This window comes from Panthera pardus, unplaced genomic scaffold (genome assembly GCF_024362965.1).
Source record: "Panthera pardus isolate Hobbes unplaced genomic scaffold, ASM2436296v1 HiC_scaffold_18, whole genome shotgun sequence".
Classification (NCBI taxonomy): domain Eukaryota; kingdom Metazoa; phylum Chordata; class Mammalia; order Carnivora; family Felidae; genus Panthera; species Panthera pardus.
In genome coordinates, this window is record NW_026526743.1 from 12,225,461 (window position 1) to 12,241,160 (window position 15,700).

Below are 15,700 nucleotides of genomic sequence, written 5' to 3' on the forward strand. Positions count from 1 at the left end.
TCTCTCGGTTGAACACCCAAATAATTTAGTAAGGAGAAAAGTGGAAGCCCAAGGCTTCCCAGTGAGCCCAGGTCACCATGCTGGAGAGATTAGAGTTCAAGACCAGTGGAACCATAGAGTGTCAAAAATGATGTTCCTGGGGCATAGGAAGATTACTCTGTATCAGGGTGAGTCGCAGAGCAAAGACTAAAGATAGAAGATTAAGATTGCTTCAGTAATCCAAGTATGAGGTACTAGGGTCCAGACTCTTCCTTCATAGTTCCTTTTAAGTCCATCACCTCTGTTTATTTATCAACTCTATTCAGTTCCTACTCCATACCAGGCAGCTGTTGGGCCAGGGGCTGAATATTCTCTGAAGAATCTACCTTGTATACAAGTCGTCATCATATATCATGATAAGCATGGCAAGTGAAAAGAGCAAGAAATTATGAGGGAACAAAGGAGAAGGTGCCTTAGATCATATGGACTATCTTAGTTTCCTGTTGCTGCTGTAACGAATTACCACAAACCTAGTGGTTTAAAATAATACAGATTTATTATCTTATAGTTCTGGAAGTCAGAAGTCTAAAATGGTATTCCTTCTGGAGACTCTAGGGGAGAATCCATTTCCTTGCCTTGTCCAGCTTCTAGAAGACACATTGTGTGCTTCATGACCTTAAATCACTCCAATCTCTGATTCTGTCATCAAAAATCTTCTGATTTTGACTCTCCTGCATTCCTCTTACAATTTTGAGGATCTTGTGATTACACTGGGCCCACCCACATGATCCAAGATAAACTATCCATCTCAAAATCCTTAACTTAATCACATCTGCAAAGTCCCTTAGGCTACATGAGGTAACATGTTCTCAGGTTCTGCAGATTAGTACATAGACGTCTTTGGGGGACTATTACTGAATTCACCACACAGCTCAAGAAAGCCTCTCTGATGAAGTCAACTTTAATCTGAACTCTCAGGTGTGAGAAGGAGCCAGTATATAATGACTTGGGGAAGAGCATTTTAGCAAAAGGAGAAGTGCTAGCAAAGGCTCTGAAGTGGGAGGAATCTGGTGCAATCAAGAAACTGATGGCAGGCAGTGAGGCCAGAATGGATGGGTGAGGGAAAAGAGCAGAAGGACAAGAGTCAGATGCAATGAGGCTCAGATGTTCCAGGTCTTGTGGACAGTAATTAGGAGTTTGAGCTTCCTTCTAAATGCAATGGGAAGTCACCTGGGTTGAGGTTACCCTGGAGAGATAAAATTAGATTTATATCATTAGAAATTCATACTATGCTGTGTAGGAAAGATCTTCAGACATTCTGTCACTAACTTTGGAAATTTAGAAGCTGGGGTTTAATGATCTTGACTTGGAAGTCATCCACATACTGGTCAAGAGTGAAGTGGTGAGGAGTCTGAATGACCTCAAACAACTGGCCAATAAATAGTCTTGGCTTTCCCGTGCAGATGCTGGGACTAAAAGAATAAACAAATAGATATGGTATTTGCCTGTATGTATCTGTCTTCATAGTGGAGGTGGATATTCTAGAAAAATATATAAATAGCTAAGAGCGCCATTAAGTTCAAGTAGAAAAATGACAAAATCCGATTTATATTTTTGAAAGATTTTGCCGGATGAGTGTTGGGACAGAAGTAAAAACAAGATGGGATGACAGAGCTCTACTGCAGTAGTTAAACTAACAAGTGCAGTGACTCGGAGTAGGAGGAGGCTATGGAAATGAAAAGGAGAGCAATTCAATGTATACTTAAGGTGGACTCAAAAGTTGGTGACTGATTCAAAATAGAGGGTGGAGGGGTCCATGGCTGCTCACACAAGCAACTGGAATGGTGATGTTGTCCATTAGTAGAGAAAGGCTAGGATAAGAGCAAGTGGTGGGTGTGGGATTAGTATTCAATTTTGACAGGCTATGGTTGTAGAATAGAGATGCCCAACAGGCCGTTGAATGTGTTCAATGCTCAGAAAAGAATCTGGGATGAACCTATAGAAGTATGATTTATCAACATTAAAAATAGTGTTTGAGGGGCGCCTGGGTGGCTCAGTCAGTTAAATGTCCAACTCTCTGATTTTGGCTCAGATCATGATATCACAGTTTGTGAGTGATACAGTACATCAGTACATCAGTACATCAGTACAGAGCCTACATCAGTACAGAGCCTGCTTGGGATTCTTTCTCTCCCTCTCTCTCAAAATAAATAAACATTTTTATAAAATGGTGTTCGAATACGGGAGAATGAAAGAGCTCACACTGGCAGGAGACAAAGAAAAGGGCTCAGGACAGGTCCTCAAAGAATTGGGGTCCAAAAGAGCTCTGGAAAAGGAGAGGGAGGAGTGATCAATAGCCAAGATTGACCTATCTTCCCATCAGCCACCTCAAGTAGTTGGGCTCATTCTCTCTCACAGGTCAGTCACTCTTTGAAAGGCAGATTTGAAAAAAAATCCACATGCTTCCAATGTGCTTTTTCACTTAATCTCACCATTTTATCTCCAGAAGTTTTTCTCTAAGCACTTAAAACTATCTTTTTCAGATTGGGAAAGTAGACTCAAAAGTGAAGAGTGAACCAGAAAGCAGAATATTTCTCGTAGAAGCATATGCTGTCCTGAAAATAGAAAGATTCACAAGAGATAAACTGTATCCTTCCATATTTGTCAAAGACCAGGAATATAAGCCCACTTAACGAAGTAGCAGGAAAACCAAGGAAGATGGGTGGAACATATCAGGAAACAATGATTCAGGGCAGAGGCTGTAAGAATAGTGAATTTGGGGGAAAAGTTAATTAGAATGCAATCGTTCTTCCACTATGCAATGACATCAGAGAGGTCATACTTAAGAAAAATCATATAAATGTAATGAATGTAGAGAAGTTTGAACAGAGCTCAACCCTTTTAACTTTGAGAAAACCCACTCAGGGGACAAACTTTACAAATGTGTTGAGTGTGGGAGAGTCTTCACTGATAAGTATTGCCTTTCATTGGTTTCAGAACTCATAGAAGATAAAAACCATATAAATGTATAAAACACAAATTATTCCTTACTCAGTATGAAAGAATTTATACTTAAGAGAAACATTATATTTGCAGTGAATTCAGGAAATAATTTTTCTTTAGTTTATTTTTTTAAATTTTTTAATGTTTATTTATTTTTGAGAGAGAGACAGAGTGTGAGTTGGGGAGGAGCAGAGAGAGAGGGAGACACAGAATCTGAAGCAGGCTCCAGGATCTGAGCTGTCAGCACAGAGCCCGATGCAGGACTCGAACCCACGAACCATGAGATCGTGACCTGAGCTGAAGTCGGATGCTTACCAACTGAGCCACCCAGGTGCCCCAGGAAATAATTTTTCAAAGAGGGACTGTTTCACACTACACCTAAGAATTTATAAAGAAGGGAAACACTACAATGCAATTATTCAAGGAAAGTTTCATGCTTTTCTCCTTCCTTACTTGACATCACAGAATGTACACTGAAGAGAAACCTATGGATGTACTCATTGTGCGTAAGGCTTTAAGCATAACTCAGCAATGGGGCACCTTGGTGACTCAGTCAGTTGAGCTTCTGACTTCGGCTCAGGTCATGATCTCATGGTTCATGGGTTCGAGCCCCGCATGGGGCTCTCTGGGGTCAGCATGGAGCCCATTTTAGATCTTCTGCCCCCTCTCTCTCTGCACCTCCCCTACTTGTTTGTGCTCTCTGTCTCTCAAAAATAAATAAATGTTTTTAAAAATTAAAAAATTAATTAATAAACATGGCTCAGTACTCATGTTGCTACATAAGAGAACTCATACTGGGAAAAACCCCTATATATGTAATCAGCATGCAAGAGCCTTCAGGAGGTGTTCCTACTATATTCAACGCAAGAGGACTCATACTACAGAACACTGTGAATGGAGTCAATGTTGGCAGGCTTTCAACTATGGTTATCATCTTATTACCTTATTTGACACTGGGAAATTCACATAGATTTGAGAAACTTATTGAATGTAATCAATATGGAAAAGCTATTAGTTGAAATTCCATTTTATTTGACATCAGAAATCACAAAGGAGGCAGAATACACAAGGTATATTTGACCCATAAACAGGTGACTGCATGTAATAAGACTTTGCACTTGTGGTTCACTACAATCATGGATAAGCAGTTATAAGCAGTTGTGTTCTACATATCTCCTTGATTTGCCATAGAAACACCATTTAATGGGACTCAGGGTCTAGGCATGATGGAAAACGTCTCATAGGGATGACTGCCACAAACAATAAAATGTAAAGGTTATAACAATACCATATCTATCTTCTTACATCCTATATGAATTAGAGAACCATCAAATTTGAGGTGTCATGCAAAGATCACTTTTAGTATCATGGGGATCAATATATGCATAATTTTATAGTATTCATGGGGAGAACTGAAGAATAGGTCATCAAATTTTTCCCCTGCATAATCCAAATGCCATCACTTCAAACAAATCAGAGAGCTTTATACTAACTCACCAATATTTCACAAACGGCATTCTACTATTAACTTTAAGAAAGGTATCATAAAGAGTAGTGTGCATCTTCACACTTCTAGGGGCATAGTCAGGATACAGGAAGGATTAAAAAAGACATACCCTAATCTGGTGGAATGTCCACACTCCATGGATCATCTACATCTCACAAACTTCAACTAAAATACCTTTAAAAGTTGGGATCGGGAGGAAACCTCACCCATAGCTGCCCAAAAGGGTATCTGGCGTGTTCTTGGGGAAAAGATGAAGAGGAAGGTCCCACACATTAATTCTGAAGACCTTCCCCTCCCTCCCCCTTTATAAGAATCTTTTGAAATGCTGGCTTCCCTCCTAGACCCAAGGAAGAGATCCTGCTCCTCTAATACTCCGTGGAATACCACCTTTCCTTTCCAGCACAATCATCAAATCCTCTTCCAGGATCCCCATCTCCTTGCTGTCCCCTGGATGTTGAAACTTCATTAAGTTCTAGATCTCTGCTTCTAGTAGCAAGCCCAGAAAATTCCAGTATAAACTGCTCTCAGATTTGGCATGTGGCCTTATAACTCAACTTGAGAGGCCTATGTGGCAGAGGGGCCTCACCTAAGAAGACTTTTTTGACAACCTCTATTGCTGTGTCACCCTCCTCATTGTCGAGAGCCCATCTCCCTCTACAGATGCCAAAACGTCAGCTACTCTCTTTAACAGCTTTTCTCACAGACAGGATATAGACACAAGTGTCAATCCTGGCCAATGGGGTTTGAGGAAGTCTATGAGAAAAAGGGTTTCTGGGGGAAAGATTTTATCCCTTCTCTGTGCTACAAAGAGTAATGGCTCCCCCAAATGCGCATATCCTAATGCCTGGAAACTGTGAATGTGTTATTTTACAGGGCAAAAGGGACTTCACAAATGTAATTAAGTTAAGGATCTTGACATGGGGAGATCATCCTGGATTACATGTAGTGGGCCCAATGTCATCACAATCATCCTTGCTTAAGAGGAGGCAGGAGAAGCAGAGTCCAAGAAAGCAATGTGATTATTGAAGCAGAGGTCAGAGTCAGAGGGAGACTTGAAAATGGCATGCTGCTGACTTTAGTGTTGGAGGAAGAGACCATGGGCCAAGGAATGCAGGCAGTCTCTAGCAGCTGGAAAGGACAAGGAAATGGATTCTCCCCTAGAGAATCTCCTCTAGAAGGAATGCAGCTCTGCCAACATCTTGATTTTAGCCCATTAACCCATTTGACCTTCTGACCTCCAGAACTGTGAGATGAGAAATTTGTGTTGTTTTAGGTCACAAAGCATGTGGTAATTTGTTACAGTGGTACAGGAAACAAATACACTCCCTGATGCCAATATCTTCAGCCGAATGTTGCATGGCTTCATGTAATGTGTGGAACTGTGACAACCACTTTAAGACCATGAGGACACAAGCTTTAGGAATAACCAAGGCAATACACTAAGGGAGGCAATACACTAAGAAAAGATGGACAGTACCTGGCTAAGGGTGAGAGTCGAGCCCAGGAACCATCCCTGGAAGCCCTCTGCCTCTGGATTTCATGCAATATCAGATAATGAATGGTGATATATTGTCACTTGGGGGAAACCAAACCAAACCAAACCAAACCAAACCAAACCAAACCAAACTTCTTACACTACAACCCTTTCTTGCTCCCAACTAGCTTCTGCTTTCAAGTCTCTTGCTTAGTCACGCTGAGCTACTATTTAGGGACTCCTAGAAGTAGCCATCACAGGTAACCAAATTCTGCAGGCTCAGGCTGACCCTTGCTCACCTGATTTAGAGCCAATCCTCTGGAGGTGGACAACCCACAAAGAGCAGAGATCCACCGCAATCAGCAGGAAGGGCCAAGTTAACTCAGCAGCAATCTCCAAGGCACAGGCAAGGGGCTGCAGAGAAGGCAGCGAGACATTTCAGATATCCAAGGGTATGATGTAAAAATGCAGAGTGGGACCCAGGGGAGGTGGTAGCTTCATCAAATTACACATGCAGATATGGGTAGTCTTCCCCTCATGTCCCTGTTTATAGAAGGTGACATAAGTGTTTGAAATGAAGCACACACCTCTACCTAAAAAACTTGTGCCAACTTGCTGAACCATAAAATGAGTCTTCTATCACCACCATAAAAAAGTTCTGTGGCTATAACCGTATGCTATGGATGGCTTTGAAGTCTAAATTTTTTTTTTAATTTTAAAATATTTATTTATTTTTGAGAGACAGAGTGTGAGCAGGGGAGGGGAAGAGAGAGAGGGAGACACAGAATCTGAAGCAGCTCCAGGCTCTGAGCAGTCAGCACAGAGCCCGAGGTGGGGCTCAAACCCACAAATGGTGAGATCATGCCCTGAGCTGAAGTTGGACGCTTAACTGACTGAGCCACCCAGGCACCCCTGAAGTCTAAATTTATTGACAAAAAAACAAAGAATGTTTTTGAAGCAATAGTTTCTGGGAATATTTCTCCTTGAGAGGAATTTGATTCCATATTGATTGTTCTTATGAAAAACTACAGTCAGTTCCTTCTCCTACATTTTGAGAAAGAAGGAAATACAGAGTAAAGTGTGAGGCCAGTATTCCAAAAGGCCCTGCTGTAATCCTGTTTACTACTGCATTGAGCCTAGTGATGATTTGGGATTTAACAATTGGCCTTCCCATCCTGCAACATGATAAGCATTTTTATTTATGCAAATTTAATTGTAACTCTTTCCAGAAACTTACCTTCATATAGGTGGCCTGCATTTCCCAACAAATTAATCCCAGACATTTCATGTTTTTATGATTCTACTGTGACAGAAACCTTTCAATATACTTGTTAGGGTTATAGAGATTTTGTGTGTATGTGTGTGTTGATTTATGTGTCTTTATTTATTACTCTGCCTGGTTTATTGCAATCTCATTGATTTTTTAAATTTTCCAGTTGAGTTTTTTTTAGGTGTGCTAACACTATCTGTTAATAAGTGCATCTATTTCCTTTTCCAATAGTTACAGCAGTTAGATCTGTTTCATATCTTATTTGTGGTAACATAAATATCCAGGGATTTTTAATAAGTTTTTAATGTTTATTTATTTTTGAGAGAGAGAGAGAGAGAGAGAGAGAGAGAGCGAGCAGAGGCAGGGGCAGCGGATCCAAAGTGGGCTCGGTGCTGACAGGAGACAGCCTGATGTGGGGCTGAAACTCACGAACTGTGAGATCATGACCTGAGCCAAAGTCAGATGTTCAACTGATTGAGCCACTCAGGTGCCCCATTTTTAATTTAAGCTTGTTAAGAGCTGATATCCTTCTTTCATCTTGGATATATATATCCGTTCATGGTTGTTGAACAGAGGAAGAATGGAGAGAGACTCAAGAAGAAAGATTGGAGTTTGTAACGGCCCCTCAGATCAGTTTGATGCTTCAAACATAATACTGGATGAAAACATTAACTAGAACTATACAATAAACAATATAGCTCTAAGAGAAACATCTAGTGAAATGTCTTTCTGGGGAGGCGGTTGATGTTGCTGAAGCCAAGCAGCTGGGAACGTTATCTTTGATGTTGGGGAGAACAGGCAAAGAATAAATGTTTAGCAGTAATAAATAGATCCAAAGGTGTATTTTCTGGGAAACAGTTATTACTAATAATTTAATAAATTATTACTAATAATTTATAGGTAAAATGCTAATTTATTTCTGCTTCTCCAACTTGAAGTTCTCAAGGTCTGAGGAGTTCTGAGAAGTCTCCTAGAGACCCATGGGTTTTTTGTTTTGGTTTGGGTGGGGTTTTTTTGTTTGGTTTTTTGTTTTTAAGTAGGCTCCATGGCCAACAAGGGGCTTGAACTCTCAACCCTGAGATCAAGAATCACATACTCTATCACTGAGCCAGCTGAACACACCTATCTGTTTTTTTTTTTAAAGTTTTTTTTTTTTTTTTCAACGTTTATTTATTTTTGGGACAGAGAGAGACAGAGCATGAATGGGGGAGGGGCAGAGAGAGAGGGAGACACACAATCGGAAACAGGCTCCAGGCTCTGAGCCATCAGCCCAGAGCCTGACGCGGGGCTCGAACTCACGGACCGCGAGATCATGACCTGGCCGAAGTCGGACGCCCAACCGACTGCGCCACCCAGGCGCCCCTATCTGTTTTAAAGACAAAAAGGTTGACCTTTCTTTTCTTACTTTTTTTTAAATTTTTTTAAGGTTTATTTACTTATTTATTTATTTATTTTTAAGAGAGAAAGAGAGAGTGGGGGAGGGGAAGAGAGAGATTGACAATCTGAAGCAGGCTCTAGGCTCTGAGCTGTCAGCACAGAGCCCAACGCAGGCCCGAACTTGTGAACGGCTAGATCATGATTTGAGTCGAAGTCAGCTGCTTAACCAACGGAGCCACCCAGGTGCCCCACTTTTCTTCCTTTTTGAAATGACTTTTAAATGTGTGTTCCCCTCACATGAAACAATCTGAGATGCTCTGTACGGTGAAAGAAGAATAGACAATGGTGAGTGGAGATCAAATTAGGTCCATGATTCAGTCTTATGGCACGTTTAAGACTCCATTGAGTGCCACCAGCTGCCATAGTGATTTTGCCAATATACAGTTTTATATCTCTTATTTTTAGTCCTATGTTAAATCAGTAGTGGAATATTAAAGAAAGTATATGGAAGAATGTTAATATATCGCAACAATTTAGTATCTCAATAAACATGTCTTTGACTATATGGAGTATATTGAGAGGAAAAGTACAAATTAAGCTTTGCAATTGAATGGGGGCACCTGAGTGGCTCAGGTCATGATCTCGCAGTCCATGGGTTCGAGCCCCATGTTGGGCTTTGTGCTGACAGCTTGGAGCCTGGATCATTCTTCGGATTCTGTGTCTCCCTCTCTCTCTGTCCCTCCCCCACTCGTTCTCTCTCTCTCTCAAAAATAAACATTAAAAAAAATTTTAACTTTGCAATTGAATGAAACAAGTATTGCTAATCTAGCCATTTTTACATATGATCCACAATGCCTTTTCTGCAACTCTAAATTCCAAAAGCTTTTGTAATGAAGTTTCTTCCTCTATTATGTATCTGCCAAATTTACCAGAAATAACAAGGCTATTTACACATTTTCTCCAACCTAGTGTGACTTTTCATGTATTCTGCTCCTGCTCAAGATGTTACATAGTATGTGACATACGTACCTTACTATCCTGTTAAGATCCAAACACTTGTGAATTCCAAAACAGTTCTGGCCCTGAAGGTTTTGAATAAGGGATTGGGGCCCTGTATGAAAACAGGATACATGACATTTTTTATATTTTACTTGCATAATAGTTATTATTTGTTCAGAAATGCTTTAACATAATCAATCACAGTAAACTAAGTAGCATGCTTAATTTGCTAAGTGGGAAAAAGAGCACAGAATTTATTGTTAAAAGTTATATTTATTTATTTAAAAAAAATTTTTTTTATTTTTGAGATAGAGCATGAGCAGGGAAGGGGCAGAGAGAGAGGGAGACACAGAATCTGAAGCAGGCTCCAGGCTCTGAGCCGTCAGCACAGAGCCTGACGCGGGGCTCGAACTCACACACTGAGAGATCATGACCTGAGCCAAAGTCGGACGCTCAACCGACTGAGCCACCCAGGCGCCCAAGTTATATTTATTTTTTAATGTTTATTTATTGTTGAGAGAGACAGGACAAGCAGGGGAGGAGCCAAGAGAGGGGGACAGAGGATCTGAAGTGGGTTCTGCACTGAGGCCAGCGAGCCCCATGTGGGGCTTGATGTGGGGTTTACCACCTAAGCTGAAGTCAGATGCTCAACTGACTGAACCACCCAGGTGCCCCATTAAAAGCTGTATTTAAAGTGGCTTTCATGAATAAGTCTCCAATAATATATTTATTGAAAATCACCTTTTAACTGAAAATCATGTTTTTATCCCATACCATATAAACAGAAATTGACAGAACTTCCAAGGGGACTTGCTTCCTTAAGATGTTAACGTCCTTCATCAAACTGGATGATGAACCATGACAAGCATCCCCAGTCACATCCAACACAAAGCAAAAATAACATGACTAATTAATGTGGCTCTGTCACACTACCTAGGGCTATAACATAGATTTTTTTTAAGTCAAAATATGGAAAAGGAAGAAGCCAAATTACTTACAGAATGGAGATTGTATTTTCTCTACAATAGCCACAAGAAAATCCAAGGAAATACTCTTAGTATAAAAGACTTCTTCTCAGTTTCTGAGTAAATACTAATCAAAATCAAGACTGTCTTATTGCAACAAATATGATGAACAATGTGCAGCTGGCAGGTAGATGCTCTCCACAGTAACAATAAAAATTAACAACTCCTGGGCGCACCTGAGTGGCTCAGTCCATTAAGCATCCAACTCTTGATTTCAGCTCAGGTCATGATCCCAGGATTGTGTAATCGAGCTCTGTGATGGGCTCTGCACACATTGTGGAGCCTGCTTAAGATATTTCTCTCTCTCTCTCAACAAATAAATAAATAACAACGCCTGGAACAAGTTTGGCAGGCTGTGGACAGGATGACCCAAAGGGAGGCATAGGGTTGCTAAAACCTGCTGGGAAATTCCAAGAGGAGAATCCATGAAGTCTGGGGCCCAAGAAAATTAGGAGAGCCCCAAGAACATCAAAGCCTGGACCCTGAAGAAGTCAAGACCACAGTAGGCCCTGGGACCTGACCAAGATGAGAAAACACCAGATACTGGACTCTGAGGAAGATAAGAGACTACTTAGTCCTTGGCCCCAGGGAAGACGAGCACACACCAGATCATGGGCAGAAACAAGTCTTCTTTCATTTCCTAGACAGGGGCACCATGGCTCCCAGAAGAGGACACTGTGCAGAGGATCCTACCCATCCCACTCCTCCTCCCTAAGATTCTTTGCTTACCCAAACTTTAGTCAGACTCCCCTGAACCCTCTCCCCAACAACCTTCTATGTACTTCCTTGTAGAATCCAGTTTTAGCAAGAATCCTGTCAGTTTAATAAGAATTCTCTACCCTTGAAAACTGATCAAACTTCATCCCCACGACTGCCCCCAGGTGGTATCAGATCACCTAGGCCTGCCTTCAGCAATAATCTTGTTAGGTTGGTACGGCCAAAAGCCGCCGGACTGTGTATTTATCAGCTAACACCCCCAACTCCAACTTGTTTAGTTATAAATCCCCACTTGATCTGCTGGTATTCAGAATTGAGCCCAAGTCTATACTGGAGTGTGTCTTCCCCTGTAGCTACATTATGGTGAATAAAATTTATTTCCACCGTTTTAGCTTACGTCTAGCTCTGGTTTTCTTTCACAACCTACCCCCACACCCGTTCCTAGGGTACAGTTAACCCTGCCTTTCTACACACAACTTGAGTGGACATTTAAGCCTGACCCTTCTCCCCTACCTACAACTGGAGGACACAGAGCCGCACCACCTGCACCTTCGGGGCAGGCCCGCCCTCCTTTCCTCTCAGGACCCAGGCCGTCTCCAGCACATTTCCGGCCCTCCCTCCCCCTCCTACCTTCTTCCTCCCCCTCCTGCCCTTCTTCCTCCCCTTATACGAGGATCCGCATTTAGCACCGCCCCCACTCACTTCCGTCCTTCCTACCACAGCCTCCTCCCGGTATTTGGGTGGACTTTAGCTCCTCCCCCCTCCTACCCGCTCTCCGCCCGCTCCTCCTCCTCTCCCCGAGCTTGGCTGGACGTTAGCGCCGCCCTCTGTACGCTTCCCTCCCACGCTGTTCCTGCCCTTCCTTCCTTCACGTTGGGTAGGAATAGCAGCCCCAACCCTCTACGCTTCAGGCCCTGCCCGCTCTTCCTCCTCCGCCAAGGAATGTAGTAATCCTTCCCGCCATTCCTCCACCCAACTTTAATCTACTTCCGGCCCACCCTCTCTGCTCTCCGTCCCTTCCCCAACTTCCGGTCCTTCCCACGAGTGGTCGCCCTCGTGGCGGAGCACGACTCTGTTCTGGCCTGCGCCGCTGCTTGGGAACGTGTTGAGGCCCCGCGGCCTGGCGTACCCGACTCGAGCCCCCCCCCCGACCCAGCTGGACCACCAAGGGTCGCTGGCGAGTGCCCTCTTCCGGCCCGCCCAGGCTTCCCTTGCCATCCGAGATGGCCGGCCAACATGGCCGCCGCCTGGGAGAGGTCGGGCGGGCACGCCGCAGGGGTGGCTGGGAGTTGTAGTCCGGCCCTGCGCGCTGACGCATTTCGCCGCGGGCCGACGGTCGCCATTGTGCGCCGCGCACTGGGTGAGTGTGGCGCGAAATCCGCTCCCGTCGGGCGCTGTGCGGAGACATCCCGGGGCCACTCTTCGGGGTGTGCGGCCTCAGTCCCTTCCCCACCAACCTCTGGAGTCCAAGGCCGGTCTTGCCTGCCGTCTTCCTGCTGCGGGGCCGGAAGGGGCGGTGTGGTCGGGAACCCGGGGCCCAAAGGGAAGACAACTCCCTCCAGGCGTGGGGCTTAAGGTGGGCCGACCCGTTCTGGGCGCGTGCGGACTAGGGAAGGGTGTAACTTCCTCTGGGTGAGAAAGGTATGAGGACGATCTCCTCTCGACCAGGGGGAAACCGGCCCTCCAGGCGTCGGGGAGAAGGTGGAGACGACCCCTTCAGCGCGTTTTTCTAGGTGGCGGGTGGACCTGTTATTTCACATTGATGATGCCGGTTCTGGGCTAAGTAGGGGGCTCCCTTCCGCATAGACCTAACACCCCTTCCACCTCCCAAATTCGACCTTCTCAGGACTGCCCACTCCCACGAGGTACGTCGAGGAGAAGAAAGGTATGGCCTCCGGGCTTCCGACGGCCTGGTTTCGTGTGAGTAGAGGCTTCTTTGAGTTTCTGAGTCTACCCCGGGATCGGGGGGCGGGGGGGGCAGGGTGGTAGTGAGATGCCACCTTCCCTTGAGATGCCTTCAGGCTCCAGAGCATCTTCGGGAGGATTGAGAGACTAGCTGGGCATGAGAGACTGCTGAATGGAGGAACCGCTGGTTGCTTAGCTTTCCAAGGGAATGGTTAGAGTACAGGTCAGGTTCTGGGGGACTCTAGTTTATCCTCTGTATCGAGGATAGGTATTGACAGGTTTAAGTAGGGATTAGGTTTATATTTACATTTCAGTAGCCATTTTGGCATCAAAGCTGGAGGGGATGAGAGCTCTATCACTAGGAAAAAAACGATAGAGGAGGATGGATCCTTGACCATTGAAGGAAGTAGAAGCAGCCTAGGCGATGGACGGGAGCTGAAGGCTTGGGTGTGATGATTCAGCTCGCAGAATTCCCTAATAAGACGCATAGACGCTAATACTAGTACTGGAATGTCCAAGTTAATAAGAAATGGGAGATCTTCAGCGAATAAAGAACTCTCTCTGGCTTCACATGTCTTCCCTGCTGTGACCTGAATAGGGTCAAGCTTGGGTTTGCTCAATTTCAGACAAACGCAGAAACACACGAGACGTCGGGAATGCTTTCAGGTCATCTTGTAGACTGTGCCCTCATGTGCTGGGTCAGCCTTTCCCTTCCTGTCAGCGTGGGTGATGACAGACCCTGGCTGAACAGAAACCTGTGGGTTTTAGGAACCAGTGACCTTTGAAGATGTGACCTTGGGTTTTACTTCAGACGAATGGGGACTGCTGGACCTCGAAAAGAAGTCCCTGTACAGGGAGGTGATGTTGGAGAACTACAGGAACCTGGTCTCAGTGGGTAAGGATGGCCTCCATGTCAATAAAGATCTGCGCTTTGCAGCACGAATGTGGTGCCTCTGAAGTGTGTGTCTGCTTTGGCTCAGGCTGCAGGGATCAGAGTGCAATTGTCAAGGTCCTGGAGTCTGAGGGAGAGGGCTTTACTTTGTACCTGTAGGGAAAGGGCATCTTCACATGACTTCTAAAGCTGCCTAGTCCATCCCTCAGAGGCCTTGAGTTGCTAGGGAGGTAGGTCTATCAGGAATGTTTCCAGCTACAGTAGATGTTCATTTTTGTAACAATTCCGGAGGATGTGGGGTCAATGTCCCAACAGATCAGAAGTATCATTGAAGACTGATCCCTTCCATTTCCCAGTGCTTAGTGTGAACTTTTCCACGCTTATGTTAGTGTCTGCATGGCTGAGGCACCCAACATCATATCCATGTTCAGGGAAGAAAGAAGGCGAAGGGACAGTCCTGGCTAGTTCTCTTCTCACACCTGCCATTATTTAGCAAGAAAAAAAAAAAGGCCCTAACGTCTCCAGCTGACAGATTTCCCTTTGTGTCTTGCTGGCCAGAACTGGGGTCCCACTGCCACTTTTATTGGCAAGGGAGTCCAGGAAGGCAAGTAACTGACAAAGGGGATGGACTGCATTATCATCACTGCTGTAGACCAGAAGTCATGCCCTTGCAGGGAAGAATTCAGGGACAGCATGTGCCACAGGAGGAATGCATTTTCTCCTGAACACAGACCCCCAAGCCCTGTCTCTTTTCCCTTGGGCAGAACATCAGCTTTCCAAGCCAGATGTGGTATCTCAGTTAGAGGAGGAGGAAGCGCTCTGGTCGGTGGAGAGAGGAATTCCTCAAGACACCTTTTCAGGTGAGACCCAGGCCCATGGGAGTCCTGGCAGGGAATGGGCTGGTTAGTCAGGGACTGGTGTCTTAGAAAACAAGGTGACAGGGGAAACCCCCAGATGGGGTGCTGTGATGACTAGCTCAGACATGCTGAATCAGACTGTTTCTTCCTCTGGTCTGAGTCAGGGGCATACTACTTGGTTTAATGAGAATTTGTTACCAGTGGCCAGTTGACTGTTAGGGGCTCCTCTGCTCTACTACTCTTCCTTCATGTGATCACCAGTAACTGGTGCGTCTGGCCAGACTTTTTTTTATAGATGTTTTCATGTGTGTATATGAATATGTTTATGACTTGGGGGTGTTCTACTGGATACAAACAGGCCTGTTGTATCCATTTTAACAGATGCTATGTAGTCCACATTTGATGTTTCCTCCTGTGATAGTCTTTCAGGTTGTTGCAAAAAACATTACTGCATATTTTTCGTTGTTGCATATTCAAGTTGGGGTGTTTTTTGTTTTTGTTTTTGCAGGTAGGATTTCTTAAAATAGAATTTTAGAATCAACCAAGATAAAAGCTAAAAATCTGGTAGCAACAGATTGCTCTCTAAAAAATACATATAGCTGCTCAATTACATGAAAGCTTTTTCCCCTTCATTGCCAGCGATTTTTAATGATCTTTTTAAGGTTGGCAGATCTGATACTATGTTCAGTTTGTTG

At 44.2% G+C, this 15,700-nt stretch overlaps 1 protein-coding gene and 1 long non-coding RNA gene across 6 annotated transcripts in view; one reads left to right on the plus strand and one right to left on the minus strand.

The window, feature by feature from the left end:
* Nucleotides 1-924: 924 nt before the first annotated feature.
* LOC109260460 (uncharacterized) lies at nucleotides 925-12,048 on the minus strand. 2 transcript variants are annotated; one of them, XR_008423440.1, is made up of 4 exons: nucleotides 11,982-12,048; nucleotides 9,640-9,721; nucleotides 6,263-6,377; nucleotides 925-1,225 (listed from the first exon to the last, which is right to left on the minus strand). It is a non-coding gene; the product is annotated as an uncharacterized LOC109260460 (long non-coding RNA). The 2 variants fall into 2 exon arrangements; XR_008423439.1 differs by lacking the exon at nucleotides 11,982-12,048 and having other exon boundaries at nucleotides 9,640-9,867.
* A 415-nt stretch (nucleotides 12,049-12,463) lies between these two features.
* Nucleotides 12,464-15,700, plus strand: part of ZNF274 (zinc finger protein 274) — a 30,446-nt gene continuing 27,209 nt past the window's right edge. Inside the window, exons 1-4 of one of the 4 annotated variants that reach the window (XM_019438625.2) lie at nucleotides 12,464-12,711; nucleotides 13,198-13,271; nucleotides 14,025-14,151; nucleotides 14,913-15,008. In XM_019438625.2, coding sequence (XP_019294170.2) covers nucleotides 12,588-12,711; nucleotides 13,198-13,271; nucleotides 14,025-14,151; nucleotides 14,913-15,008 — 421 coding nt within the window. In that variant the 5' untranslated portion in view covers nucleotides 12,464-12,587. The other 3 variants (XM_019438628.2, XM_019438627.2, XM_019438626.2) reach the window with 3 other exon arrangements.